The sequence below is a fragment of the Macaca fascicularis genome, chromosome 15 (assembly GCF_037993035.2).
Source record: "Macaca fascicularis isolate 582-1 chromosome 15, T2T-MFA8v1.1".
NCBI lineage: Eukaryota > Metazoa > Chordata > Mammalia > Primates > Cercopithecidae > Macaca > Macaca fascicularis.
Genome location: NC_088389.1, coordinates 125560624 through 125587974, shown reverse-complemented (window position 1 = coordinate 125587974; position 27351 = coordinate 125560624). Strand labels below are relative to the sequence as shown.

At 40.3% G+C, this 27351-nt stretch overlaps 1 protein-coding gene and 1 pseudogene across 6 annotated transcripts in view; one reads left to right on the top strand and one right to left on the bottom strand.

Moving 5' to 3' along the window:
- LOC102147301 (contactin-associated protein-like 3) overlaps positions 1 to 27351 on the bottom strand; it is a 235753-nt gene that overhangs the window by 57811 nt on the left and 150591 nt on the right. For all 6 annotated transcript variants that reach the window (XM_065530846.2, XM_045372905.3, XM_065530847.2 and 3 more), the window contains exons 10-12: positions 13322 to 13493; positions 7984 to 8090; positions 4240 to 4359 (exon numbers count right to left, since the gene is read on the bottom strand). In XM_065530846.2, the coding sequence (XP_065386918.1) occupies positions 4240 to 4359; positions 7984 to 8090; positions 13322 to 13493 (399 nt within the window). The remainder of the gene's footprint in view (positions 1 to 4239; positions 4360 to 7983; positions 8091 to 13321; positions 13494 to 27351) is intronic.
- Positions 17229 to 18862, top strand: LOC102146924 (splicing factor 45-like; annotated as a pseudogene).

Sequence of the window (27351 nt, the reverse complement as noted above, 5' to 3'; positions counted from 1 at the left end):
ATGGGGATTGTCTGCACTTAAATAATAAAATTTACTCAATATATCATATGAAATCCCCAGCATCTGGTATACCCATTCCAAATGCCCCAGAAGAAAAAAGAAAATAAGATCCACTGTGTTCTGTTGTCAGGATCATACATATTAAGATCTCTTTTTGGAGAACTGACCTCTTCATTTGTCTGAGAAAGTTTATTTCTTTACTCTTCAAGGAGAAGGTTTTGTTTTGTTTTTTCTCTCTTTCACACTTTAAGTATCTCACTCCATTATTCTTGCTGGCATGATTTCTGAAGAGAAGTTGCTATAATACTTATCTCCTCTGTAGGTAAGGTGCTTTCTTCCTCTATTTTTAAGTTTACGTTTACCTGGGCCAGGTGTGGTGGCTCACGCCTGTAATCTCAGTACTTTTGGGAGGCTGAGGTGGGTGGATCACCTGAGGTCGGGAGTTCGAGACCAGCCTGACCAACACGGAGAAACCCTGTCTCTTAATAAAAATACAAAATTAGCCTGGCGTGGTGGCACATGCCTGTAATCCCAGCTACTCTGGAGGCTGAGGCAGAAGAATCACTTGAACCCAGGAGGTGGAGGTTGTGGTGAGCCAAGTTCGTGCCATTGCACTCCAGCCTGGGCAACAAGAGTGAAACTCCATCTCAAAATAAACAAATAAATAAATAAACAAATAACTAACTAACTAACTAAATAAATTAATTAATTAATTTTACTTTTACCTTTGAATTCTATAGTTTGAAAATATATGCCTGGTATAGTTTTGGGGGCCTTTCTCCTTCTTTAGTGTTCTCTGAACTTCCTGGATTTGTGGTTTGGTGTCTGATATTAATTTGTGGGAATTCTCAGTCATTATTGCTTCAAATATACTTCTGTTCCTTTCTTTCTTTTCCTAGAATTCTCTTCACATGTATGTTACACCTTTTGTAGTTGTGCCACTGTACTCAGATATTATGTTCTGGGTTTTTTTTTTTTTTGAGGGGGGGTTCAGTCTTTTTTCTCTTTGCTTTTCAGTTTTGGAAGTTTCTATTGAGGTATCTCCAAGCTTAGGGGATTCTTTCCACAGCTGTGCCTGGTCTACTAATAAACCCATCAAAGGCATTTTTCATTTCTGTTATGCTGTTTTTGATCTCTAGCACTCCTTTTTGCTTGTTAGAATTTCCATCTCGCTGCTTACATCGTTCATCTGGTCTTGCATGCTATCTACTTTATCCATTATGGTTTTTTCCATATTAATTATAGTTGTTTAAAGTCCTGGTCTAATAATTAATAATTCCAACATCCTTGCCATATCTAAGTCAGTTTTTTTGTTTTTTTGAGATGGAACCTTGCTCTGTCGCCCAGGCTGGAGTGCAGTGGCGCGATCTCTGCTCACTGCAAGCTCCACCTCCTGGGTTCACGACATTCTCCAGTCTCAGCCTCCCGAGTAGCTGGGACTACAGGCACCTGCCACCACACGTGGCTAATTTTTTTGTATTCTTACTAGAGACGGGGTTTCGCCGTGTTAGCCAAGATAGTCTGGATCTCCTGACCTCATGATCCACCCGTCTCGGCCTCCCACAGGCGTGAGCCACTGGGACCAGCCCTGAGTCTGTTTTTAATGTTTGCTTTGTCTCTTCAAAGTATGTTTTCTGCCTTGAAATTTTTTCTTTTTTTTTTTTTTAGAGACAAGGTCTTTGTTGCCCAGGCTAGAGTGCAGTTGTGTGACCATGGCTCACTGTAGTCTCCAACTCCCAGGCTCAAGCGATACTCCCACCTCAGCCTCCCAAGTAGCTGGCACTACAGATACATGCCACCATGCCTGTTTTGTTTTTTTGTAGAGGTGAGGGTCTCACTGTGTTGCCCAGGCTGGTCTCAAACTAGTCTCAGGCTGTCTTCCCTCCTCAGCTTCTCAAAGTGATGGGATTACAGGTCCAGCTGAAATTTTTTCTTGATAGCCAGATGTGATATACCAGGGAAAAGTAACTGCTGTAAAGAGGTCTGCAGTACTACAAGTAACATGTGTTGGAAGGCGAAAGGCTCTGTAGTCCTGTGATTAGGTCTGAGTCCTTTAGGGAGCCTGTGCCTCTGGGCTGTGACCTTCGCAAGAGCTTCTCAGCCCTCCCTCCCATCACCACCCTTACATGGGACAGGATGGCCAGAGGTGGGTAATTTCCTTCCTCCAGGCATGTTAGGCTCTGAAAACAAAACAAAACACCAGTAGCTTAGGTGAAATATTTGCCCTTGAGGAAAGACGTTGTTCAGAAGAACAGAAAGCTCTGGTGTACTTCAGGACGGTTCCTTTTCACCTCCCCCTTCTGGAAGCATGAGGAGATTTTTCTCCAGCATTCACTGTGAGAACCTGGTCAAGCTTCTAGGTGTACAACTCACAGAAGTGTGGGGACCCTTCCCTGACTGGGTCTTCCTGGAGTTTTTAACTCTCAGACATGCCCACATTGAGCATCCAGCAATTCGTCAATTAAGTTTAGGTTTTCCTACCTTGACGACGGTTTCTCCGAAGGTTTCCGCTTGTGGAAGAAAGTTGTCATTCTATATATAAGCCTGCCTGTCTCTCCGATTTTGCAGGGCAGCGGTTTGTTCTGTGACCTCACTTCTCTGCTGCATCTAAAAAATTTTGTTGATTTTTCAATTTGCTTGGCTTTTTACTTGTTCTTAAGACAGAGTGCCTACTTCCAAGCTCTGAAGCAACTGCTTTTTGAAGGCTATTACCATACATACATTTCAAGCTAGTAGAGTAGTAGTTTGACATTGTGCATTTTATAATCATTATTGCTTCATTTGAACAACTAGAGAATATATTACTGGCTACAGAGCAATGCAGTATCTAAAGGTAACCTTTTCTAGGGGAGAAAAGAGACTAGAGTTTAGTGATTCCTCTATTGTTAGCTAGATTTTGTCAGGAGATACATCCCTAACCAACTTTTCTGAGCCTTGGTTTCCTCATCTTAAAATGATGACAACCAAGGTCCTTCCTGGTTGTGACTTTGGTTGAGTCTTTTGATATCCACCAAGACCATTTTTATGGGATTTCTCACTTTGGTTTGATTGTCTGAGTCGGGGGATTTTGGAGGTAATTGATGTCTCCTGGCAGAACATCTGTGTTTCTTTATCTTCAGCACATTGCTGCGCAGGTGGCTCTGAAACTTCTGAACGTCCCCTGTAAAGTTTTAATATTTTTTGGCAGTCTTTGCTAAGACACTTTAAATGACCATGTAATTTCAGTTATCTGTTCCTTTTTCCTTGGTGCTTGCTGATCCACTTGGTTATTGTCCAAATTTATGAAACTTTTGAAATTGTTGTGCTTTGGTCAGCACAACAAATGAGAACAGTTCCACTTTCCAGAGAGTTGGAAGAGCTAGGTGACAACACATTTCTGTGAAAATGTAACTATTTAAAAGGCATTCTAGTGCAATCTTCTATAATCAAGCTGTGTTCATTTCTTTCTTTCTTTCTTTCTTTTTTTTTTTTTTTTTGAGATGGAGTCTCACTCTGTCACCAGGCTGGTGTGCAATGGCACGATCTCGGCTCACTGCAACCTCTGCCTCTTGGGTTCAAGGGATTCTCTTTCCTCAGCCTCCCAAGTAGCTGGGACTACAGGTGCGGGCGCCACCACACCCAGCTAATTTTTGTATTTTTAGTAGAGATGGGGTTTCACCATTTTGGCCAGGATGGTCTCGATCTCTTGACCTCGTGATCCGCCCGCCTAGGCCTCCCAAAGTGCTGGAATTACAGGCGTGAGCCACCACGCCCAGCCCAAGCTGTGTTCATTTCTAATAATATCTAAAGCACAAGAAATAACCAACTTTCCTTGGTTATGAAAAAATTATATGCCATAAAAATCATTAAATTATTTAAGATGCACATAAAACACTGACATATCTATATACGTTATTTCTTAGCACTTTTAAAGACCTCTGTTTTTTCCAAATATAGAAAGCATGTAAATCACCGAATCAGAGGTTTATATTTTATCATGATGCACATGAACAGATGTATTATGAGGAGTGCAGGAGCTAGAGAGATGCCCTGGCAAAGCATTAAATCTTGCCTATAATCCAACCCAGGCAAACAAGAAATACAAGAAAATTTTGTTGACAACAAAATTAACAAATACATATTTAATGCTTCTACTTAGCAAGTACACACTATCAAACTGCATGTTTTCATAATGCTGCCAACTAGGTAAATTTCTCCTTGGTCTGTTCTGATATATGCATCTAATGATGATCAACATACCTGTCATATTGCAGTACACAAGAAATGGTCCCAGGGGGCCACTTCCATCTGCATCAATATAGTAAAGCCCGGACGGGTTCCCTCGGTGCTTGTGGGCCTCACAAGACTGCTCGTAGAGAGCTGTAGGAGAACACCAGCCATAAGAACCAGAAAAAATATCTCCAGATGTTGAGTCAGTGTCCAAAGGTTTGCATTTCTGAATTACAGACATGTGATACATATGACCCAACATCATTTTATAGTGTATGACAGTATATTCGATGAGATGGAAGAAAATGACATTCTAAAAATTAAATCTATTTCTATTAACAAAGGAGAAGAAAATTACCTAGTCAAAATACACTTAAATGTTGGATGTTGTTAGATGCTGAATAAATATTCGGTCACAGTATATTTCTATTTTGAGGAAGAAGGAAAGATTGTGTTGGTGTTCAAAAACGAAGATGTGCTTACAGTGGGACTATGATACCATCTTCAATAGACAATCTTTTGGCGATGTCTAGAGGCTGTACTTTCTCTACATCAATGTTTTCTTTTGCTTTTAGGCAGGAAACCCTGCAAACTCTGAAGCACAGTGTAAAAGACTTGAAGAGATATGAGAGGAAAACTTTGTGAATCTGAATCTGAATTCTGTGTGCTATTCAAGCATGGTTCTTTTCAAAGTCGTGGCAACTATACCTCAGAAGTAAACTGTAATTAAGGAAGAAACCCTCATTCTACCTGTAATAACTGAATACCTGAGCATATTAGTTTTAAACTGCCTAAATAATCTGGTATTTTCCAATAAACATTCTGTACAGTTTTTCTTAAGCTATGCAGCAGTTATAACCTTTGCTTCCTTTAAAACAACCTATGTATAAGCATTTTAAAGAGATAAATAGAATTTATAAGCCATCAACTTCTCTTCATTAAAAAATAATTAAAGTTGATTTAAAAAGAAACTTCCCTATTTTGCAAGTGACAATTCAAGATAACTGAAATTCAAAACAGGAGAGAAACTGTTTTGAAAGATATCCCTATGTAATGTAAATTTACTCGTGACACAATTGAATATTTTCATTCGTGCAAGTAAATGTTTTACCAAGAACAAGGTATAGAATTAATATCTGCAGGAGATGGGAATTGTTAATCTTTATTTTTTTCCACTTATGGCATATTGATTTAAATACATATATCTGTAAATGGTAGGATTCACTCAAATTAATAACAATGGTTAGATATAGGGTACAGGCTAGGTTTGGAATGGGGACAAATATTGAGGAGAGTGACTAGAACTTGTGCTTCATGTGAACTGTTTGGCTTTTTAAATGATAATGTATACATGTGTTAACATATAGTATATATTAATTGTATATAATAGATTTTAATTGTATGATTAATTATATATAATTATAGACAATTATATATAATTAATTAGTTGTATATAATTGATACATGTTATACAATTAGAAATACAAAATAACCTATTCGGCTAGGTGTGGCAGTCTAGTCTCACAGTCAATGACTGTAGGCTTGGCAAAGTTCTACCTTTAGCTGGGACAACAGTCAACTCAATTATTAGATTAGACTGATACCTGAAATACTTTTTCAATCTCCTGATACTTTTCCCTCAGAAGTTTTTGAAGTTATATTTTCATTGCAGTGAATAAACACGTACTAACGTAACTCATTCATTAATTGCAACATTAAATGCAATCAGATGATGTTGAGTGTGGTGGTGGATATGAAGTTGTTAGGTAACACACAGGATTATGCTTCTGCTTTTAGGTAAGATACTATGCCTGGAGGATGAAAGATACACAGAAGTACAAGATGTGGTCCCTGCACCAACTCTATGACCTTATCAAGACATGCAGCCTCTGGTGTGAGAGGCCACTCAACTCCTAAAAATGTGTCATGGTGGTCGGGCCCGGTGGCTCACGCCTGTAATCCCAGCACTTTGGGAGGCCAAGGCAGGTGGATCATGAGGTCAGGAGATCGAGACCATCCTGGCTAACACAGTGAAACCCCGTCTCTACTAAAAATACAAAAAATTAGCCGGGCGTGGTGGCGGGCACCTGTAGTCCCAACTACTTGGTAGGCTGAGGCAGGAGAATGGCGTGAACCCCGGAGGCAGAGCTTGCAGTGAGCCGAGATCACACCACTGCGCTCCAGCCTGGGCGACAGAGCAATACTCCATCTCAAAAAAAAAGAAAAGAAAATGTGTCACAGCTTTATAAACAGGGACCCTTCTAGTACAAAAGTCATACTTCATGCTTCAATCTGTGAGAGTCACTCCTGGACTGTCTCCTCTTTTGCCCAGATCCTTTGCAGAACCTCAGGGCTGGGAGCGCAGAATTCTCATTGCGTGTGTGAAGTGAGGTTTCAAGGCTCCATGCCCTGCCTTTCTCCTATGGTTTTTGTGAAAATCAGATGTCTCATGGAAGAGTTCTTAAAAGTTTCAAGTAGGACCTCAGGATGAGAAAGTGGAACTGAGGGCTTTGCATCTTGCTCTGTCTCCTTGAAGACCCAGGGATGGGCGAAATATTCCTCAGAAGTTGCTCAGAGATATCAGTAGAGATAAACAGAAAGAAAACTTTAAAAGTTAAAAACAAATAGAAAAAAATAGGCTTTTGAGGATTCTGTGATGTTCTAATTGTAACAAATTAGAGGTCAATACAATGGCATGGCCTTTGAAATTTATAAAGGGTGATTCTTCAGTCAAGACAGATGATTTTTAATACGGCAGAGGCAGTTGACAGGTGTTAGAATATGTCATCCCTTAGACATTGTTCTTACACTTAAATGTCTACCAGAAGCATGTGGAAGGTTGGTTACAACAGACTCGGGCCACCATCTCCAGCGATTCTGATTTAGTAGGTTTGGGTGAGGCCTGAGAGTCTTTACTTGTAACAGGTTCCCAGGGACTATGGGTGCTGCTGGTGCATGGACCACCAATCAGGCATCCTGGAGCCAAGGCTGTGGAGCCAACCTCCTTAGCTCAACTCCTCATCCGGCCACAAACTAGCTGGGGGCCAAGTTACTTAACCTCTTTCTGTCCTCAACTCTGCAATGAAGATAATGAGTACTTTCTTCCCGGAGCTGCTTTAGGGTTAAATGAGTTAATATATGCAAAGCAATATCAAAGGGCCAGCATAAGTACTCAATACATTAATACTTTTACAATTATTCATTTTACAATCACCACCACCAAAGAAAATCACAGTCATTGGAAGAGACCTTAAAGGTCCTCTAGTTTCTAGCTGATACCCAATTACCTCTTCAGAAATTTTACCATGTTGCAATCCCATGATGGTATCATCCCAGTGATTGTTAACAAATCTTTAAATACCTTAAATGTAACATTGACAGCGGGCAAGGGGTTGTTTTCCCCCCTTTCTTTGACTGAAAAGATTCTCAGAATTAAAAGTATGGCCCAACTCAAGTAATGGAACAAGCTGTTACATCATGCATTTTGAATTTAATTTAGTTTCTACCTTTTACTATATCTGATTCTCCTAGACGTACTTCCCCATTGCTTGCCAGCTTCTTTTTTCAATCCTATTCGTACCATGTATTTCTGTGCACTGTCTCAGCACCCTTGTATTAAATAAGGTGGATTAAAAATAAACTAGAAATGGAGTGCTGAAATATCTTTTCTGATATATTTCCATGATTGCAAATATGCAGCTACATATAAACAACTAATCAAGATGAAAGGACAAAGACATGCTGACAGAAACGCGAGGGAGGCATGAGGCTTACAGGAATGACAGGTCTCGCCCGTGTAGCCTGTGCCCAGACAGTCACAGGAGAAGGTGTCCCACGACTGGGAACACGCGCCCCCATGCTCACAGTAGCTGGGCAAGCACCTAAAAGAAAACAGATACAACTGCTGTTTCCCTTTTCTGATCATCAGAAAATAAATGTCTTACCAAAACCAGGTTAATGTGAAAGAACAGCATACGCAAGATAACCCCACATGACGTGATTACTGGGTCTACCATCAAGGTTCTCTAAATATAGTGACAAACTTTGGATGAATATATCCATTAGCATGCAGCTGATTATTAGGTATCTGTGACAACTGAATTGTCAACACATTTCTTTTTTTGTCCCAAGTGACACAATAACTTGACATGTGGCTAGCAAAACCAATTACATACATAAAACTATGAAATACGGCATGCTGCATTACTACATTGTGGTCATTGTTAAAAGAAAGAGGGGGAAACAGGGAGGAAGATATGGAGGGGAGGAGAAAGAAACAGGAACAGCTTCAGTCACATAGTGACAGAGGTCCAGAAATTTTGAAGAACATTTAATTTAGGTCATCTTGTTGCCTTTTAGATTTGGAATAAGCAGTCGGCTGTTGCTTTTTAAGCAACCTTAACACTGGTAATATGTCAAATGACCCAAAGCAATCTACAAATTCAATACAATTCTTATTAAAATCCCAAAGCCTTTTTTTGCAGAAAACAAAAATCCATCCTAAAATTCACAGGGAATCTCAAGGGACCCTGAACTAGCCAAAACAATCTTGAAAAAGAACAGTTGGAGGTCTCGCACTTTCAGAATTCTCAGGAATCTGCTGCCACCCACTATCATATTGGGGGCCTAGTCTGCCTGCCTCTCAGGATTGTTAGGGGAACAGGGAGCAGGGGACACTATGGCAACTGACCAGCAGCTGACACAGAGTGGAGGCTTCACCAAGAGGAAGCGTGACCTTCTGGAAGCCTGGCCTGAATACCAAGACCCACCTCCGCCTCGAGCAGGGTTGGATCTCAGCCTCCGCCCGCTGTCTCCCACTGCTGAGCACATAGCTAAGGACCTGGTAAAGAGTGAAGATTCTAAAGGACACTGACCTTCCGGGCTGTGAGGGACACCCTCGTCCATGCTGGAGCAGCACAGGGGGTGAGTGCCCGCCCAAGTGCCCCTCCCCATGGGACCGAGAGAAGTAGCAGAAGAGGGGCTGGGAGGTTGTGACAGGCCTCCTGGCTGTGATGGGAGGATGACCAGCAGAGAACTGGGGTATGAAGTTGACAGAAAGCCCCAGGGGCCTGTATTTGGCCTCCCGAGAGATCCTTTGAGGGGAACCTGAGGGGCTGGGAAGAAGAATCCGCAGCATTCCCTACCCTCTCCATGCCCCCAGCCCCCGATCCTGGCTCTCTGGCAGTGCACCACCAGCTCAGGGCCAAGACTTCCACTGATTACATGGTGTTAATGAGCATTTAGTCTGCATTCAGAGAAGAGTTAGGGGCCATCAGAATCACAACTTTTCAAGTATTTCAAAGGCCAAGGCATGGAAAAGCCTGTGTGAACTGATCAGAAGTGGGGGAGTTGGAGTGACAGGCGAGGATGGCTGGGTTGGGAGCCCACCCCCATACATTTTTTAAAAAGCAGCTGTTCCTCTTCCCCCACATCCTTCTCCCCCTCCTCCCCTTCTTTCTTAATGGAGCATCTTAAGATCATACGTGACTTGAAGATTCCACAAATTTTAAAAAACATTAAAAACCACTGCTGTTTGGTATCAACAGGGAGAGAATTTTAGTTCAAAATATTTTGAAATAAAAACTATTTAAGTGATCTAGAGACTATCAACAAGCATACACTGTTTTTCTTCAACTAAACACAACATCAATTATGAAAAATTTACATGTAGTACAAATAATAGAGGAAGTAGCTAGCATGCAGAAGGCCAACACAGGGGAAGATGGCAGAGGGAGGGCAGGACTAGGGTGAGCGGCCTGGTCAGCACAGCCAGGTAAGGAGGTGATGGAGGCCTCCCTGCTCAGGGAGCCCCAGCTGGAATGCAGTAGGACCCAATTGGAAGCTCTGCCATGTGGTATACAGAGCAAATCTTAAGAGTACAGGAGTGTGATGTAAGAGGTGATGTAAGAAGTTAAAACCTATCCTGGCCGGGCGCGGTGGCTCACGCCTGTAATCCCAGCACTTTGGGAGGCAGAGGCAGGCAGATCACGAGGTCAGGAGATCGAGACCATCCTGGCTAACAGGGTGAAACCCCATCTCTACTAAAAATACAAAAAATTAGCTGGATATGGTGGCAGGCACCTGTAGTCCCAGCTACTCAGGAGGCCAAGGCAGGATAATGGCGTGTACCCGGGAGGCAGAGCTTGTAGTGAGCTGAGATGGCGCCACTGCACTCCAGCCTGGACGACAGAATGAGACTCCGTCTCAAACAAACAAACAAAAAAACCTATCCAAACATAAACATCCGTTATTTGTGATTCTGTCAATCCAAAGTGCCCATTGCTATTTTTTGCATAGCTTACAATTTTGACTAAAAAAGATAACTTCATACCCTATATCTGTCTCTAAGTAGGATTTTTAGGTCTGGTATTTGAATAACATGTTTCTACTTTGCAAATTAGTGATATGGTTTGGCTGTGTCCCCACCCAAATCTCATCTTGAATTGTAGTTCTCATAATTCCCACATGTCATGGGAGGGAACCTGTGGGAGGTAACTGAATCATGCCGGCAGGTCTTTCTCACACTGTTCTTGTGATAATGAATAAGTCTCACGAGATCTGATAGTTTTATAAAGGGGAGTTTCCCTGCACAGGTTCTCTTGCCTGCCACCATGTAAGATGTGTCTTGCTTCCCCTTCACCTTCTGCTATCATTGTGAGGCCTCCCTAGCCATGTGGAACTGTGAATCCACGAAGCCTTTTTCCTTTATAAATTACCCAGTCTTGGGTATGTCTTTATTAACAGCATGAGAACAGACTAATACAATTAGAGCTTTTTTTTTTTTTTTTTTTTTTTTTTTGTTAACAACAAAGAAAGGCTAATAGATGCTTACAGGCCTGTTTTTAGGATACTTAAAAGTGAATTTTCAGGATTTCAAAACTGAACATAAAGGGAACAGCAAAGGTCTTTAATTTTAACTCTGTAGAATATCATTTTGTGTCCCCAAAGTTTTCTAATTTTATTGCTTTATAAAATTCAGGTTTTCAAAATAATCTCAGAGGAGCTAGTCTTCTATGTTACTGACTTTGGGAATGAAATAGTGAATAGCCTTCATTTGTAGCCCTATTTGAAAATAATTTAAAAGTGCTTTCTTAAAACCCTTATCTGCAGTGATTATTGTACACATCATGGCTGAAGTTTAAGTGTGGCTCACACATACATGCTCACTTGAGCATGTTTACAATAACTTTGGGGTACAATTTGGAGATCTTTTTAAAATGTGGGATCTTAGAGACCAAGTTAGGCACCAATGTAACTCTTGGGACTTTAAGGTTAAAACGAAACAGCCTATAACAGTAAAAACAATAGTTTTGTACTTTGGGAGCTACATGCACAAAGCAGGCAACGTGGATCATCTCTGAGAAAAGGCAGCCTTACGATACATATCTCATAACAGATATACTGCAAATGGATCATATTTTGTGAGTAATTAATAAGATATCAAAATAATGTCATGCAAGTGGAGAAAATCACACTTGCGTCACAGCTGAGCTGACAGCTCTTGTCACTCACAGTGTGGGCACATGGGACATTTCCCCTTAACCCAGACAGAACTGAGCTCCCTGGCTAGTTAGCTGAGCAACGTGGGATTATATTAAGTGAGCAAATGGCCAGAAACCTTCCCAACTACCCTCCCCACTACAGAGTGGGGTTCTGGAGCTGGTGTTGAGATGTAAATGCAGTCCCAGCTGTGTGTCAAGAATTTGAATCTCAAGAGTGAGAGGTACTTGACAAATTCTTACACTTCATACATATACTCCTCATCTTTTAATTAATCCATTTTTCCTACAAATCAGCAGAATGTTCACAGGGGGAAATTATTTCGTGCTGAATAAAGTTCATATGAATGAACTTTTCATTTACTAGAAATTATGTTTTTTTAGTATGTCACTATGAGTTATAAATTAAAACCTGTTTAGCCAGAGATGATGATTTTGCAGTTAATGTTTAAAACAGAATTGACTAACAGAATTGACTCCATGAAGAAGGCAGGTTTTGAAAGTTCTACCAGGTGTAGATATAACTTTAAATTTTTAAATATGTAGCACTTATTTATTCACTGAAAGTAAATACCAAATGTACTACGGCAAATTGTATGTAGAAATACTGTTTTTCCAGGTGTGACCCGGGGATTCTTCTCAGCCAAAATCATTGTAAAATTATGGCGCAACTAGTGTAACTGTGGTTGTAATACTTATTTTAATTAAATGTTTTTCTTGTTTAACCTTCTCCATATTTCACTGAGTATGTCCTTTGGCACATATCTTCATCCATCTTTATGATTCAAACTTTTCTAGGAGAAATTACTTTTTATTTTCTCTGTTGGAAAAATGTCATCCAACTGACGGGTGTGTGGTTGTGAAAGCGAGCTTGATAACTATTAGCTGAGCAACTTGGGATCATATTAAGATAAAATCCATAAGGTGTATGTCTTCTAATACAATACTATCATTTGAAAAATTTATTCCATTAGCGATGCAGTTTTCTTTCTTTTTTTTTTTTTTTTTGAGATGGAGTCTCGCTTTGTCCCCCAGGCTGGAGGGCAGTGGTGCAATCTCGGCTCACAGCAAGCTCCGCCTCCCGGGTTCACGCCATTCTCCTGCCTCAGCCTCCTGAGTAGCTGGGAATACAGGCGCCACCACCACGTCCGGCTAATTTTTTGTATTTTTTTTAGTAGAGACGGGGTTTCACCATGTTTGCCAGGATGGTCTCGATCTCCTGACCTCGTGATCCGCCCGCCTGGGCCTCCCAAAGTGCTGGGATTACAGGCCACCCGCCACCATATCCTGCTATTTTTTTTTTTTTTTTTTTTTGTATTTTTAGTACAGACGGGGTTTCACCACGTTAACCAGGATGAAGCTGATCTCCTGATCTCGTGATCCACCCGCCTCCGCCTCCCAGAGTGCTGGGATTACAGGCGTGAGCCACTGTGCCCAGCCAAGATGCAGTTTTCTAATCCTCATAGTAATTATGACTATTTCATTCCCTCTGGAAAGAAAGATAACAACAACAACAACAACAAAGAGAACAGAATGCCTTTTTCCAGCTGTCTACATTTGCTTTCTTCAACTTTGAAAACAGGTAAGCTAAAGTGACCTAGGATGGCCCTTACCTGTCTGTGATGCCGCAGGAGTCTATCTGGAGGTCCCTGAACCTCCCCAGCGCCCCCTGCTGTACTGAGATGGGATCCACCGCTTTGTCACCAATGGTGATGAGCCTCAGGCAGCCCTGAAACCCTCCCACGGGGCTTTTACATCCAGAGCCAGAGCTGTTCTCCAGGCAGCCTGAATATGGAGACAAAAATAGGACAAAAGCAATAACTATGACAAAACTATTCCACAGTATTTACTATATGAAGACTGCTGCTACCCCTTGTTTATGGATATCGGTATGATGTGATGAGCTTCACCATTCATTAGAGAGGTGAAAAGGGGCAAGGTTAGAACTGATCAAATTTAAGATAATACCTGGAATTCAGAATAAGAAATTATGGGGGAAAATTCAGATTTAAAATTCCTATAACAGGAATTATTGCCCAACCAACTGAAAAGAGGTTTGGCTTCTTTTGTGAAATCTCATCTAAGAAATAATCATGCATTTTAGCATCACGTAGTGTAAGTAAAAAAAATGAAAGTGGAGTTTAAATTAAAATAAATGAACTCACAGCCCACATTTTATTTAGGATATACTGGATTTATGAAGTGTGAAAAATGCTACATAAAAATATAATTGTGTACTACCATTTATCTAAAACATGTTAAATATCTACCCTATAGGTGTTTTTGTGTGTTATGATGTATGTGCCTTTGGGAGTATGTAAAAACAATTTTTTTTTTTATACTGACTGGGTGGAAACACCTGGATTTGCTTTTCTAGTAACACTTTCTTTGGTATTAGGTGCTTTAGTCAAATATATAACCAAAGATTAAATTCTAATGGTAACAACAACACGAAAAGTAACAGGACCTAACACATTGTTAGGGTACATAAGGATAAAAATTTGCAGTCCGGAATGTTCCATGAATAGAAAGAAATAAAATAGACATTTGATTTTTCCAATATTAGAAGTTAAATATGAGAAGTTTCACCATAACCATCAGTTAATATCACCTAAATTACAAATGGCAATGCTTATGACATCATTTCCTTTTACTATCTGGGCTTGTTTTGTGAAACAAGAACAATACTTATAAGAAGTAGTGGTTAGTGCCTGACTTTGACTTAAGCAGTATTACTCCACACCAGTCCAAGCATATAGGAAAGCAGTGTCTTGAACTTACTGCCAACCTCTGAGTTACAATATATAACCTAATAATGGAACTCTAATTCAAAGTTTGAAAAATAAGGAAAAGGATGAAAGTACACACTCTAGTTAAAGAAAGAGAACATAATAATTGTAAAATGTCTTTTTATTTAAAGACAACTGTTTGTAGAGTCATATTAATTCAGAATAAAATTATAAGGCATTTGTCTAAGTCAGGAGTCTGCAAAGGTTTTCTGTAAAATGCCAGAGAGTAAACATTTTCGGTTTTGTGGGTCACACCTGGTCTGTGTTGCATATCCTTCTTGTTATAACCCTTTAAAAATACAAAGCAATTATTCATTTGGACTAATATAATATGCCATGGACCATGATTTGTCTACCTCTGATCTAAATGAATACTTAATTTTAACATACAAATATGAGAGAGGCACCTCATTTCATAATGGTGTAATGCCAATGACAACAAAAATTTAATAATTAATTTAATTGCACATTATGAAATTATAGCTTTTGAAAAATTTTATCCTTTGCCTTATTTTAAAAAATAAGCTGGCTTATATTGATTCTGTAAGCATTGTTTCTTTCAAACTTGTGAGATATAATTTCTTATTTTCTTTCCCAATCATTCAAATATTAGGTATTAAACCTAATATTTAGGTTTAATAAATATTAGGCATGACACTTTGAGTCCATGCAAATATCCTTTTCTCCAAAGATTATAGTAAATGTAGAGCAATATTTATCACCAGAGGATTGTGTTTTCTTTGGTGTTCTTCCTTTATTAAAATGAAAAAAAAAATGAAGTACAGAATTAGTACTTGTGTTTTTCACTGACTGATCTCTCTTTGACCTTATATTGTTAATGACTAGTACAATTTCAAAAAATAGTCAATGAAGATTCCTCTTACTGGAATCAATGAAGTACCTCTCAATGCCTGTACTCTTATTTCCTCTCTAAAAGTCTCCAAAAAAAAGAAATGTTGTGTTTAGATTTCTATTTTAATAACTGAAGCTTTATCTCTTTAACAGTTTAATATTTTTTGCTTTCGATTCCTAAAGTAAAAGTCTCCCTCATATTTAAGACTTCTTTTTAGATTATCTAAACTTTATATATAACCTCACAGAGACTTGGAAGTTTAACATTTAACATCATATTTTTTAAAAGCTTGAAGACTAAAATCTTTTATATTTTTAAAAAAGAAATATAAGTTTAAATGGTAGAGCAGAACCTTCTGAAGAATGGGAACTCTGAAGAGAGTGAACTTTGTATAATTCTACTGCATTTCACTAATCATTAAGAAATAAACACTTTAGGTTAAGTATTAGGAGGATTATTAATTCAATAAATATTTTCAAGTAATGAATTATAGGAATATCAACAGTTCTGCTAATCTTTCTTTCACCAAGTAGTATTTCCTGACACATAAATATATTTATTTATTTTTTTGAGACGGAGTCTCGCACTGTCGCCCAGGCTGGAGTGCAGTGGTGTGATCTCAGCTCACTGCAAGCTCCACCTCCCAGCTTCACGCCATTCTCCTTCCTCGGCCTCCCGAGTAGCTGGAACTACAGGTGTCCGCCACCAGGCCTGGCTATTTTTTTTTTTTTTAGCAGAGACGGGGTTTCACCGTGTTAGCCAGGGTGGTCTTGATCTCCTGACCTCGTGATCCGCCTGCCACAGCCTCCCAAAGTGCTGGGATTACAGGCGTGAGCCACTGCGCACTACCAAGTTATTCTTAAATAAAATAAATTCGATAACTCTATTAGAAAAAAAAAAAACTAAAATAAATCCAGGTGACCCCCAAAAAAGTTAAGAAACTTTCAGGACAAATTCTCATCATAAAGTATTGCATATTTTTAGATACGAAATCGAACAAATAAAGATATTAAGACCCATGAAAATTTTAGCCCGGTTATTTTCATTTGTGTAAGCATATGAGGTTGGCAAGAAAATTGTCCCTGTGTGTTACTGCAGTGACAAACTTCAATGCCACAAGTTGCCACAAGTTCTCGGTCTAACAACTTCCTATAAGAAGGATGTGAGGACTGGTGACACAACAGTCAATTTTGTATTCTCAATATGGAAGGAAGTATGGCATTGAATAGCAGAAAGATTCCATAAAGGTGAGTTTAAAATAATTTGACCTTCAGCCAATCTCTGTTTCAGGTATGAATGCAAAAAATGCAGGCTATATGCACAACATGCAACCGTACAGAGTGGTGCCTGAAAAACACTTCAAAAAGATGAAATCTCAGACTAGAAAAAAAAAAAACGGACAAATGACAGTACAGAAGATAAGTCTTCATCTCCGAATTAAACTTTCTCTTTCTTTTGAGACGGAGTATAGATCTGTTGCCAGGTTGGAGTGCAGTGGCGCCATCTTGGCTCACTGCAACCTCCACCTCCCGGGTTCCAGCGATTCTCCTGCCTCAGCTTCCCTAGTAGCTAGGACTAAATGCGCCCGCCACCATGCCCAGCTTATCTTTGTATTTTTAGTAGAGACAGGGTTTCACCATGTTGGCCAGGCTGGTCTTGAACTACTAACCTCAGATGATCCACCTGCCTTGGCCTCCCAAAGTGCTGGGATTACAGGCGTGAGCCACCGTGCCTGGCCTAAACTTTCTATTAAAATAAATCTAGTGAGATCCAGAAATCCGCCCATGATTTGTTCCAAGTCTCTCTCAAGGTTTCTTTGGTACAAATAACATTTTCCATTTATTTGGCATCAGGAAATTGGTGGGTTTTCTTCTTCTTCCTTCTTCCTTCTCATTTTTCTTCTCCTTCTTCCTTTGTTCATATTAACCTGGTTACCCATGGGTAGAGTCAGCAGAGCAACATTAAATTGAAAAAAAAAAAAAAAAGATGTCCCCATACGATGGCCTGGGAATGGAGACAAGTGACTCAAAAGCAGAAAGCCGGTCCCAAAACGTCAAACTTCTGCAGTCTCAGCTTCGGGTGAGGAAGGCAGCGCTCACTCAGGGAAAGAGCCAAAGGAAGAAACAGTGCAGCTCTTGCCCCAGTCATTGTCCTAAGGCCAGGTCATTGTCCTAAGGCCAGATGACCTGCAAATTGGGGACACACCACGGCATGCAGCAGCTGGGCTGAAGGATGCTGTTCCCAGTGGGTTTCTGCAGGGGACGTTCTGATTCCCTTAGCTGACGAATATGATCCTAGGTTTCCTTATGATTATGAGAAAGTAATGAAGCGCCAAAGAGAGGAATGACAGACACAGCAGGAGCTAGAAATACGAAAGGAAATAGAAGAAAGGGAAAAGAGACCTAAAAACAGGCAGAAAGCTAGGGGGGTTCTGATCAAGGTGACCAGATCCAGATTCTGATGAAGATGAAGATTAGGAAAGAGAGGAGGAAAAGAAGTAGGGCGGAGCTGCCATTGCCCCACCCACTTTTCTGGTAGAGAGTCACCCCGAGATTTTCCTTATGAAGAGGATTCAAGACCTCAATCACGGGCTTCCAAAGCTGCCATTCCTCCCCTAGTGAAGGAGGAACAGGACAGACCGAGATCTCCAAACCGGCCTAGTAGCTCCTTCCTCTCTAACGTGGTGGGAACGGTGGCGCACAACCTCATGCAGAAGCGCGGCTTCCGGGAAGGCCAGGGCCTCAGGGAGCACCAGCAGGGGCTGCGCGCCGCCTTTCCGGTGGGGAAGACCAGCAAACCTGGCGGTAAGATCATCATGGGCGACGCCGCGGAGAAAGATGCATTGAAGAATCAGGTACAAATCCACTGACTGAAATAATTGAGTCCTACCAACGGGGTCCTACTAAGGGGCATAGTTGGTGCAGGGAAGGTGGATGAAGACTTGGAAGTTGAAACCAGGGAAGAATGTGTGATGACATATTTTTCAGTTCATACGGTTTCCTATGAGACATAGCATCATTAAGGATAAAATAAGTAAAACTGAAAAGAGTATAGTTAATCTAGTTTTAATAATGAGTTCGTTTTGTTATGTTTCTTTTTCTTTTCCATTGTCAATTTATATTGGCTCAGAGAAAACAGGCTTGATGGATGAAGTCCACGGTATTTTCCAATTTTGTCATGAAAAATATGGCAAAGTTGGGAATTGTGTGATATGTGAACTTCTTGGTGCCCCTGATGATGAAGCAGTACAGACATTTTTAGAATTTGAGAGCTGAGTCAGCAATTAAAGCTGTTGTTCGCTTGAATAGAAGGTATTTTGGTGGACAGGTGGCAAGAGGATGTTTTTACAATTTGGACAAATTCAGGGTCTTTGACTTGGTGGAACAAGTTTGATTTTAAGAACTAGAGCATGAGTCATCTCCGGTGACCCTTAAATGACCAGCAGGCTAAGAAAAGAAGGAAAAAGGTCACAGCCTTCACGGCTGTTGGATACTGAGACTGTTGGAAAGACTTCCAAGGTATACAGTGACTGATCCCTTTTCATTTTGTGGTTTTTAAATATTGTATAAAAATCCAAATCCTTTTAAATAAATAAATAACATGTGGCCGGGCGCGGTGGCTCAAGCCTGTAACCCCAGCACTTTGGGAGGCCCAGGCGGGCGGATCACGAGGTCAGGAGATCGAGACCATCTTGGCTAACCAGGTGAAACCCCGTCTCTACTAAAAAATACAAAAAAATTAGCCGGGCGTGGTGGCGGCGCCTGTAGTCCCAGCTGCTCGGGAGGCTGAGGCAGGAGAATGGCGTAAACCCGGGAGGCGGAGCTTGCAGTGAGCTGAGATCCGGCCACTGCACTCCAGCCTGGGCGACAGAGCGAGACTTCGTCTCAAAAAAAAAATAAAATAAATAAATAAATAAATAAATAAATAACATGCACAGCTGACTAGTTTCAATCATTGGCGGATATTATACTGTAGGAATGAAGTTAGTGTCTGCAGCTGTACATATTCAGGCCATTCTAACTATATAAGCTAGTTAGGAAGAAAATACTGTGGATTTTATCCATCAAGCCTGTTTTCTCCAGGCCAATATAAAACAAATGGAAAGGAAAAAGAAACATAATAAAACGAACTCCTTATTAAAACTGGATTAAGGGATTAGTTTTAATCTTTTCAGTTTCACTTATTTGATTCTTAGTGATGCTATGTGTCATAGGAAACCATATGAACAGAAATGTCCCAAGAATTAAATTTGCTAAGAAAACAGAAAAGGGCTTATTAGTCTCTTTCAATGCACTGCACAGCATTCAAGAATAATTTGGGTCTTTAAATAACTAAAATCAGTAATGAATACTAGCTGAACCAAAGGCTGTTTCTATGTGAAGAAATGATCTATTTTGGGTTTATATGCATCAGTAAAATTTTTTTTTTTTTTTTTTTTTTTTTTGAGACGGAGTCTCGCTCTGTCGCCCAGGCTGGAGTGCAGTGGCGCAATCTCGGCTCACTGCAAGCTCCGCCTCCCGGGTTCACGCCATTCTCCGGCCTCAGCCTCCCGAGTAGCTGGGACTACAGGCGCCCGCCACTGCGCCCGGCTAATTTTTTCTATTTTTAGTAGAGACGGGGTTTCACCATGGTCTCGATCTCCTGACCTTGTGATCCGCCCGCCTCGGCCTTCCAAAGTGCTGGGATTACAGGCGTGAGCCACCGCGCCCAGCCTGCATCAGTAAAATTTAACCACCAGCTTATGCTATTAAATATAGTGGTTAGAGCTGGTGTTTCCCAAAGTTTACTATACAGATGGGTAAATAAAGTTTCAAAAGCACACAAAAGGAATGCAAAATTCACTGGAAAAACTAGGTATGTAAGAATATTTTAAAAACTAAATTTTAGGCTGTGCATGGTGACTCATGCCTGTAATCCCAGCAATTTGGGAGGCTGAGGTGGGTGGATCACCTCAGACCAGCCTGAACAACATGGCAAAACTCTGTCTCTACAAAATCTGAAGAAAAACAACAACAACAAAAATTAGCTGGGTGTGGTGGTGCAGGCCTGTAGTCCCAGCTACTCTGGAGGCTGAGGTGGAAGAAGTGCTTGAGCCTGGAGAGGCAGAGGCTGCAGTGAGCTGTGATTGCTCCACTGCACTCCAGCCTGGGCAACAGAGTGACTCCCTGTCTAAAAAAAACAAAACAAACACCACCCTCCTAAATTTTATAAAGCAAATCTAAAAGCCCAAATGAAAATTGCCTAACAATAGCAAAATGGGGCAGTAGAACTGATAAAATGTGGTATATTCATGTAACAATATATACATTCTTTTGGAAAAATTATTAGTAATATTTTTCTAACTGTACATATATTATCTATTTCACATTAAAAATGAACAAAATTATGATATGAGTAAAAACTCAAAAGCATTTCTAACATTAGCATGTATATATTTATGGAAATGTATTCTTGGATAATGGGACGTTATAAAATCTCACCTGGAGAATTTCAACCATAAAGGTGATACTATATTTATACTTCGATAAATCATTTTCTGTAATCAACTTTATTTAGTATCACTTAAAAAATGAATGGTACTTTCATTCTTATCCCTTTTAGTGCTTCCTAAATATTTTACTTTTGAAATGACAGGTCTTAGATATACTGGCTTGTTTTTTGTTATAAAATCTGTCATCTATAGCAAATGTTTTAATACAATTTTGGGCACATATGCACACCTCGGAATATGAGGAAAGAAAACAATCAGAAACTTTGCAGATTGACATTGTCTGTTTTCACAGTTGCTCTGTGGAAAGTTTGCTGTGAAGGACTGCCAGAGTTTAGAAAATAAGATTTATAATTTCCATGCTGACAGCCAATTTTAGGGATGAATTTTACTTTCATATTGTGCTGTCTCCAACATAATTTTAAAAGGATTCTGGAAAAAAAAATAGTAAAATGCAAAACTATACTAATACTCTCAGGAAGCACCTCAAGCATTGATTAGCAAATGTATCTTATTATTTACAGTTAAATGACATTTCTAATGACCAAGGACTTTCTGCGTAAACATCCCTGGGGAGAAGATTTATTGCACCCTTCTGTGACCTCCCCACTCTGACTGCCTTCTCTTAGGCTGCAGTGTCTCTTGGTTGTACTCAGTCATTGACTGAGCTGGCAAATATTCTGTTTATCATTGTCTAGGAAAGGCTGATGTGCTCCCCGACTTAGTAAAATGTTTCATCGCATCATTACTGGGCAATAAAAATAAGCTGAAATAACCGACTGAGTTAAACTATTAGTCACTTTGGGCAAAACATGGCCTTTCTTCGTGAGGCACATCAGTGAGATGCTCCAGAGGAGCCAAGGCTCCGGGGACACCTGTGTGGTGCCGTAAAACCAGCACATAAAGCAGTGAAAAAGGTAACGGCACTCATTTAGCATTGTTACAATTCCACTGGGCACGGTGATGAAGGGAAGCTCCATAAAGGCCGGTCTATTTAAAACTGGTTCCCGAGTGTGATCCTGTGGCCTATCTGGAAGACATGCATTTCAGTCCTTAATTCGCAGTCTTTTTTCAACAACCCTATGAAACAAAAGGTATCCAGCATGGTGACTATAGGGAATGATACTGTTTTATTTACCCGAAATTTGGAAAGACAGTAGATTTTAAATATCTTCACTCCCCTCTGCCACCAACATGGTAACTATTTGAGGTGTGCCGGATGTGTTAATTAACTTGACTGTGGTAATCAGAACACAGTGTATACCTATATCAAATCATAATGTAGTATACCTTGAATATATAGAATTTTTATTTGTCAAATAAGTATTTAAAATTTTTTTAAAAAGGGATTTATGGCAGAGTAGCAGCAGTGGGTGGTAAGGCCTGGGTCAAGCTCAGCCCCAGGTGGGAGGTGGGGTCAGGGAGGAACCCAGTAAGCAGCTCTGGCCTTGCAGGTGTAACACTCTAGGCCTCTGTCTTCCCAAGGCATATTCCCCGTGTGTTGTCCCAGTGTCTTCCCTCTGTGTGTGTCTCTGCACCTACATTTCCCTTTTTTATAAGGACACTGGTCATACTGGATTGGGGCTCACCTTAATGACCTCATTTTAACTTGATTACCTCTGCAAAGATCCTATCTCCAAACAAGGTCACATTCTGGGGTTCATATGAATTTGAGGGAAAACAATTCAATTCATAATATCATCTCTGAAATAAGGACAACTTTACTTAGGCATATACAGTTTGGGTTGTGGTTGCAGGGTATCTATTTCAAATGGGTTGTGGGCTCTTCTCATACTTTCAGGTCAAAGGGGACTCTGGAATCCATAGTGTATGTATGTATGTATGCATGTACGCATGTATGATTATGGATCAGCTTTCCCATTTCTGTCACTGTGTCCCTATATGGTTCATGATCATGTAGTTATTTTAGCTCCAAGGCCACACACAATCCAAACAAAACAAAACACAGAAACTGTGTTGGCTATTTTGACTTTCTGTTGAAACTATTCTCTTTGTGTGTGTGTATATATATACACACACACACATATATATATATAAGTTTAGTTTTTCAAGTGATTCTCCTGCCTCAGCCTACCAAGTAGCTGGGATTACAAGCACCTGCCATCATGCCCGGCTAATTTTTTTTGTTTTTTTGTATTTTTGTAGAGACAGGGTTTCACTATGTTGGCCAGGCTTGTCTTCAACTCCTAACCTCAGGTGATCCGTCTGCCTCAGCCTCCCAAAGTGCTGGGATTACAGGTGTGAGCCACCGCGCCTGGCCATATATATATATATATATATATCTTTTTCAGGGCCATATATATTCTCAGGGTGTGTTTGAGAAAACCTTTTTTTTTTTTTTTTTGGCCATTGTCCAAGGGTTCAGAACTGAATGGGAACATGTGTAAATGGATGTGATGGAGGCTGGAATGTGTATCAGCTTTTCATCATCACTGTAACAAATCACTAAAACATTCTCTTACTATCTCTCACTTTAGAAGTGTGGGAGGGCTGGACTGATGACCTTGCTTATAGTCTTACAAGGAGAAAATCCAGGTGCTCTTGGGCTCTTTATGAAGGCTCTAGGGGAGAATGTGTGTCCAAGCAAATGCAGGTTAGAGCAGAATTCACCTTCTTGTAGTTGTAGGAGTGAGGTCCCAGTTCATCACCGGCTGGTAGTTGGGGCCTCTCAGCAGCGTCAGGCTGCCTGCCTCGCTCTTCATGGTGCCCAGTTCATTTTCTAAACCAGCAACGCTGCAGAGAGACATTCTCCTGCTTCCAGTTTCTCTGGCTTCCCCTCACCCACACCTCTCTTCTGTGTCTCTTCTGCCTCCAACCAGAGTCAAAATCTCTTAGGTGCTCATGTGATTACACTGAGCCCACTGCATGAATCATGATCATCTCCTGTCTTAAAGTCTGCAACCTTAATTACCTCTGCAAAATCCCTTATGTGATGTAACATATTCACAGTTTTCAGGGATTAGGGCATCTTGGAGAGTCATTCTTGCTGCCACAAAATATTCCTCATTCCTTCATGAAATGTTGTTTGCTTTCATATATTTGTCTCTAGAGAAGCATCAGGTATTTTCTCAACATCCCTTCATGTTAAAAACCCTCAACAAATGAGGCATTGGAGGAACATACTTCAACATAATAAGAGCCACCTATGACAAACCCACAGCCAGCATCATACTGAATGGGCAAAAGATGTGAAGCATTCCCCTTGAAAACTGGGACAAGACAGGGATACCCTCTCTCATTATTCCTACCCAACATAGTACTGATGTCCTAGCCAGAGCAATCAGGCAAGAGAAAGAAATAAGAGGCATCTAAATGGGAGGAGAGGAGGTCAAACTGTCGCTGTTTGCAGATTATATGATTCTATACCTACAAAACCCCAACATCTCTGCCCAAAAGCTTCTTGATCTGATAATCTCAGTAAAGTTTCAGGATACAAAATTAATGTACAAATATTAGTAGCATTCCTATATGCCAACAACATGCAAGCTGAGAGCCAAATCAAGAATGTAATCCTATTCGCAATTACCACAAAAAGAATAAAATACCTAGGAATACAGCTAACCAGGGAAGTGAATGATCTCTACAACAAGAATTACAAAACACTGCTCAAAGAAATCATAGATGACATACAAATGGAAAAACATTCCATAATCATGGATAGGAATAATAAATGTGGTTTTTAACCATATTGGGCCACACTGCCCAAAGCAATTTATAGTTTCAATGCTATTCCTATCCAATTACCAATGGCATTCTTCACAGAACCAGTAAAAACTATTTTAAAATTAATATAGAACCAAAAAAGAGCCTGAATAGCCAAGGGAATCCAAGGCAAAAAGAACAAATCTGGAGGCATTACGTAACCCAACTTCAACCTCTACTACAAGGTTATAGTAACCAAAATAGCATAGTACTGGTACAAAAACAGACACACAGACCAATGGAACGAAATAGAGAGCCCAGAAATAGTGCCACAAACTTACAACCATTTGATCTTTGACAAAGTCGACAAAAACATGCAATAGGGAAAGGACTCCCTATTCAATAAACGGTGCTGGGATAACTGGCTAACCATAAGCAGTTCCTGGATCTCTTCCTTACACCATATACAAAAATCAACTCAAGATGGATTAAAGAGTAAAATGTAAAACCTGTCAGGTGCAGTGGCTCATGCCTATAATCCCAACACTTTGGGAGGGTGAGGTGGGAGGACAGCTTGAGTCTCAGAGTTTGAGACAAGCCTGGCAACATAGCAAGACCTCATCTCTACAAATAATAATAATTATTATTATTAGTTGAGTCTGGTGGCACGCGCTGGTAGTCCTGGCTAATCAGGAGGCTGAGGCAGGGGAATCTCTTAAGCCTGGGAGGTTGAGGCTGCGTCGTGCCATTGCACTCCAGCCTGAGCAACAGGTGAGACCCTGTCTCAAAAAAAAAAGTAAAGCCTATAACTATAAAAACTCTGGAAGATAACCTAGCAAATACAGGAAATAGCATTTTGGACACAGGCCAAAGCAAAGATTTCATGACAAAGACACCGAAAGCAATTGCAACAAAAACAAAAGTTGACAAATGGGACCTAATTAAACTAAAGGGCTTCTGCACAGCAAAAGAAACTATCAACAGAGTAAACAGACAACCTACTGGAAGAAAATATCCACAGATTATACATCTGACAAAGGTCCAATATCTGGAATCTATAAGGAACTTAAATTAACAAGTAAGAAAAAAAACTACCCCATTAAAAAACGGGCAAAGGATGTGAACACTTTTCGAAAGACATACATGTGGCCAACAAGCATATGAAAAACTCCTCAGCATCACTAGTTATGAGATAAATGCAGATCAAAACCACAATGAGATGCCATCTCACACCAGTCAGAATGGCTATTATTTAAAAGGCAAAAAATAACAGGTGCCGGTAAAGCTGTGGAGAAAAGGGAGTGCTTATACACTGCTGGAGGGTTATACATTAGCTCAGCCATTGCAGCAAGCAGTTTGGTGATTTCTCAAAGAACTTAAAGCAGAGCTACCACTCAAACCAGCAACCCCATTGAGTACACACCCAAAGGAATAATAATCCTTCTACCTTAAAGACACATAGATGTGTATGTTCATTCACAATAGCAATGACATAGAATCAACCTAAATACCCATCAACGGTAGCATAAAGAAAATGTAGTACATATATACCATGGAATACTATGTAGCCATAAAATAGGATGAGATAATGTCCTTTGTAGCAACATGGATGGAGTTGGAGGCCATTATCCAAAGTGAACTAACACAGGAACAGAAAACCAAATACCATGTATTCTGACTTATGAGTGGGAGCTTAATATTGAGTACATATGGACACAAAGAAGGAAAGAAAAGACACCACAACCTACTTGAGGGTGGAGGGTGGGAGGAGGGTGAAGATCGAAAAACTACCTACTGGGTACTATGCTCATTACCTGGGTGATGAAATAATCTGTGCACCAAGCCCCCATTACATGCAATTTACCTGTGTAACACACCTGCACATGTATACCTCTGAACCTAAAATAAGTTTAAAAAAAAGAGAAGCATCACGTATTTTCTGAAGGAAATGGGAATATATATGAATATACATTGTCAAAGACTATAATGTTTGAGATTTTCTATTGCTTATTTCAGTAGTTTCTGGACCTATTTCATCTGGGCTAGCAGTTGTGAAAACAAAGTAGTGTGGATCAAACTCTTGTCATCTGTTTCTGTCATGCAGATTTTAGCCCTCATCCTAAAGGAGGGACAGATTTTAGTCCCATCCTAATAAAAAAAAAACCTCTGTTCTGTTTACTGTTTTACTCTACTTGGTTTGGAAAAATTTTGTTGAGATAATTGTCTATACCACATATGGCTGAGAGCAGGTATAGGAGGTATCTTGGTACTCATACTTGGAAACCCTGAATTTGGCATCATCCTCAGCACATGAAATTTCTCAGATCACTAACGACCTTGGACAAGTGATTATTCCTTAAGCTAACTTCGCTCTTCTGAAAAGGTTGGCAGGCATGGCTACATTTTTCTGAGGACTCCTTATGTTATCATCCACTCAAGATAAATCAAGGCATTAACTAATTCTAAAAATCTTGACCTGGTGCAGTGGCTTATGCCTGTAATCCCAGAACTTTGGGAGGCCGACGTGGGCGGATCACAAAGTCAGGGGATTGAGACCATCCTGGCTAACATGGTGAAAACCCCGTCTCTACTAAAAATACAAAAAATTAGCCAGGTGTGGTGGCGGCGCCTGTAGTCCCAGCTACTCGGGAGGCTGAGGCAGGAGAATGGCATGAACCCACGAGGCAGAGCTCGCAGTGAGCCGAGATTGCGCCACTGCACTCCAGCCTGGGCGACAGAGCGAGACTCTATCTCAAAAAAATAAATTAATAAATTTAAAAAAAATAAAAATCTTAAGCTCTTCAGGTTTACTTTGTGTCTGCTTAGAGGAAAAAGCATCCAACTAGAGAT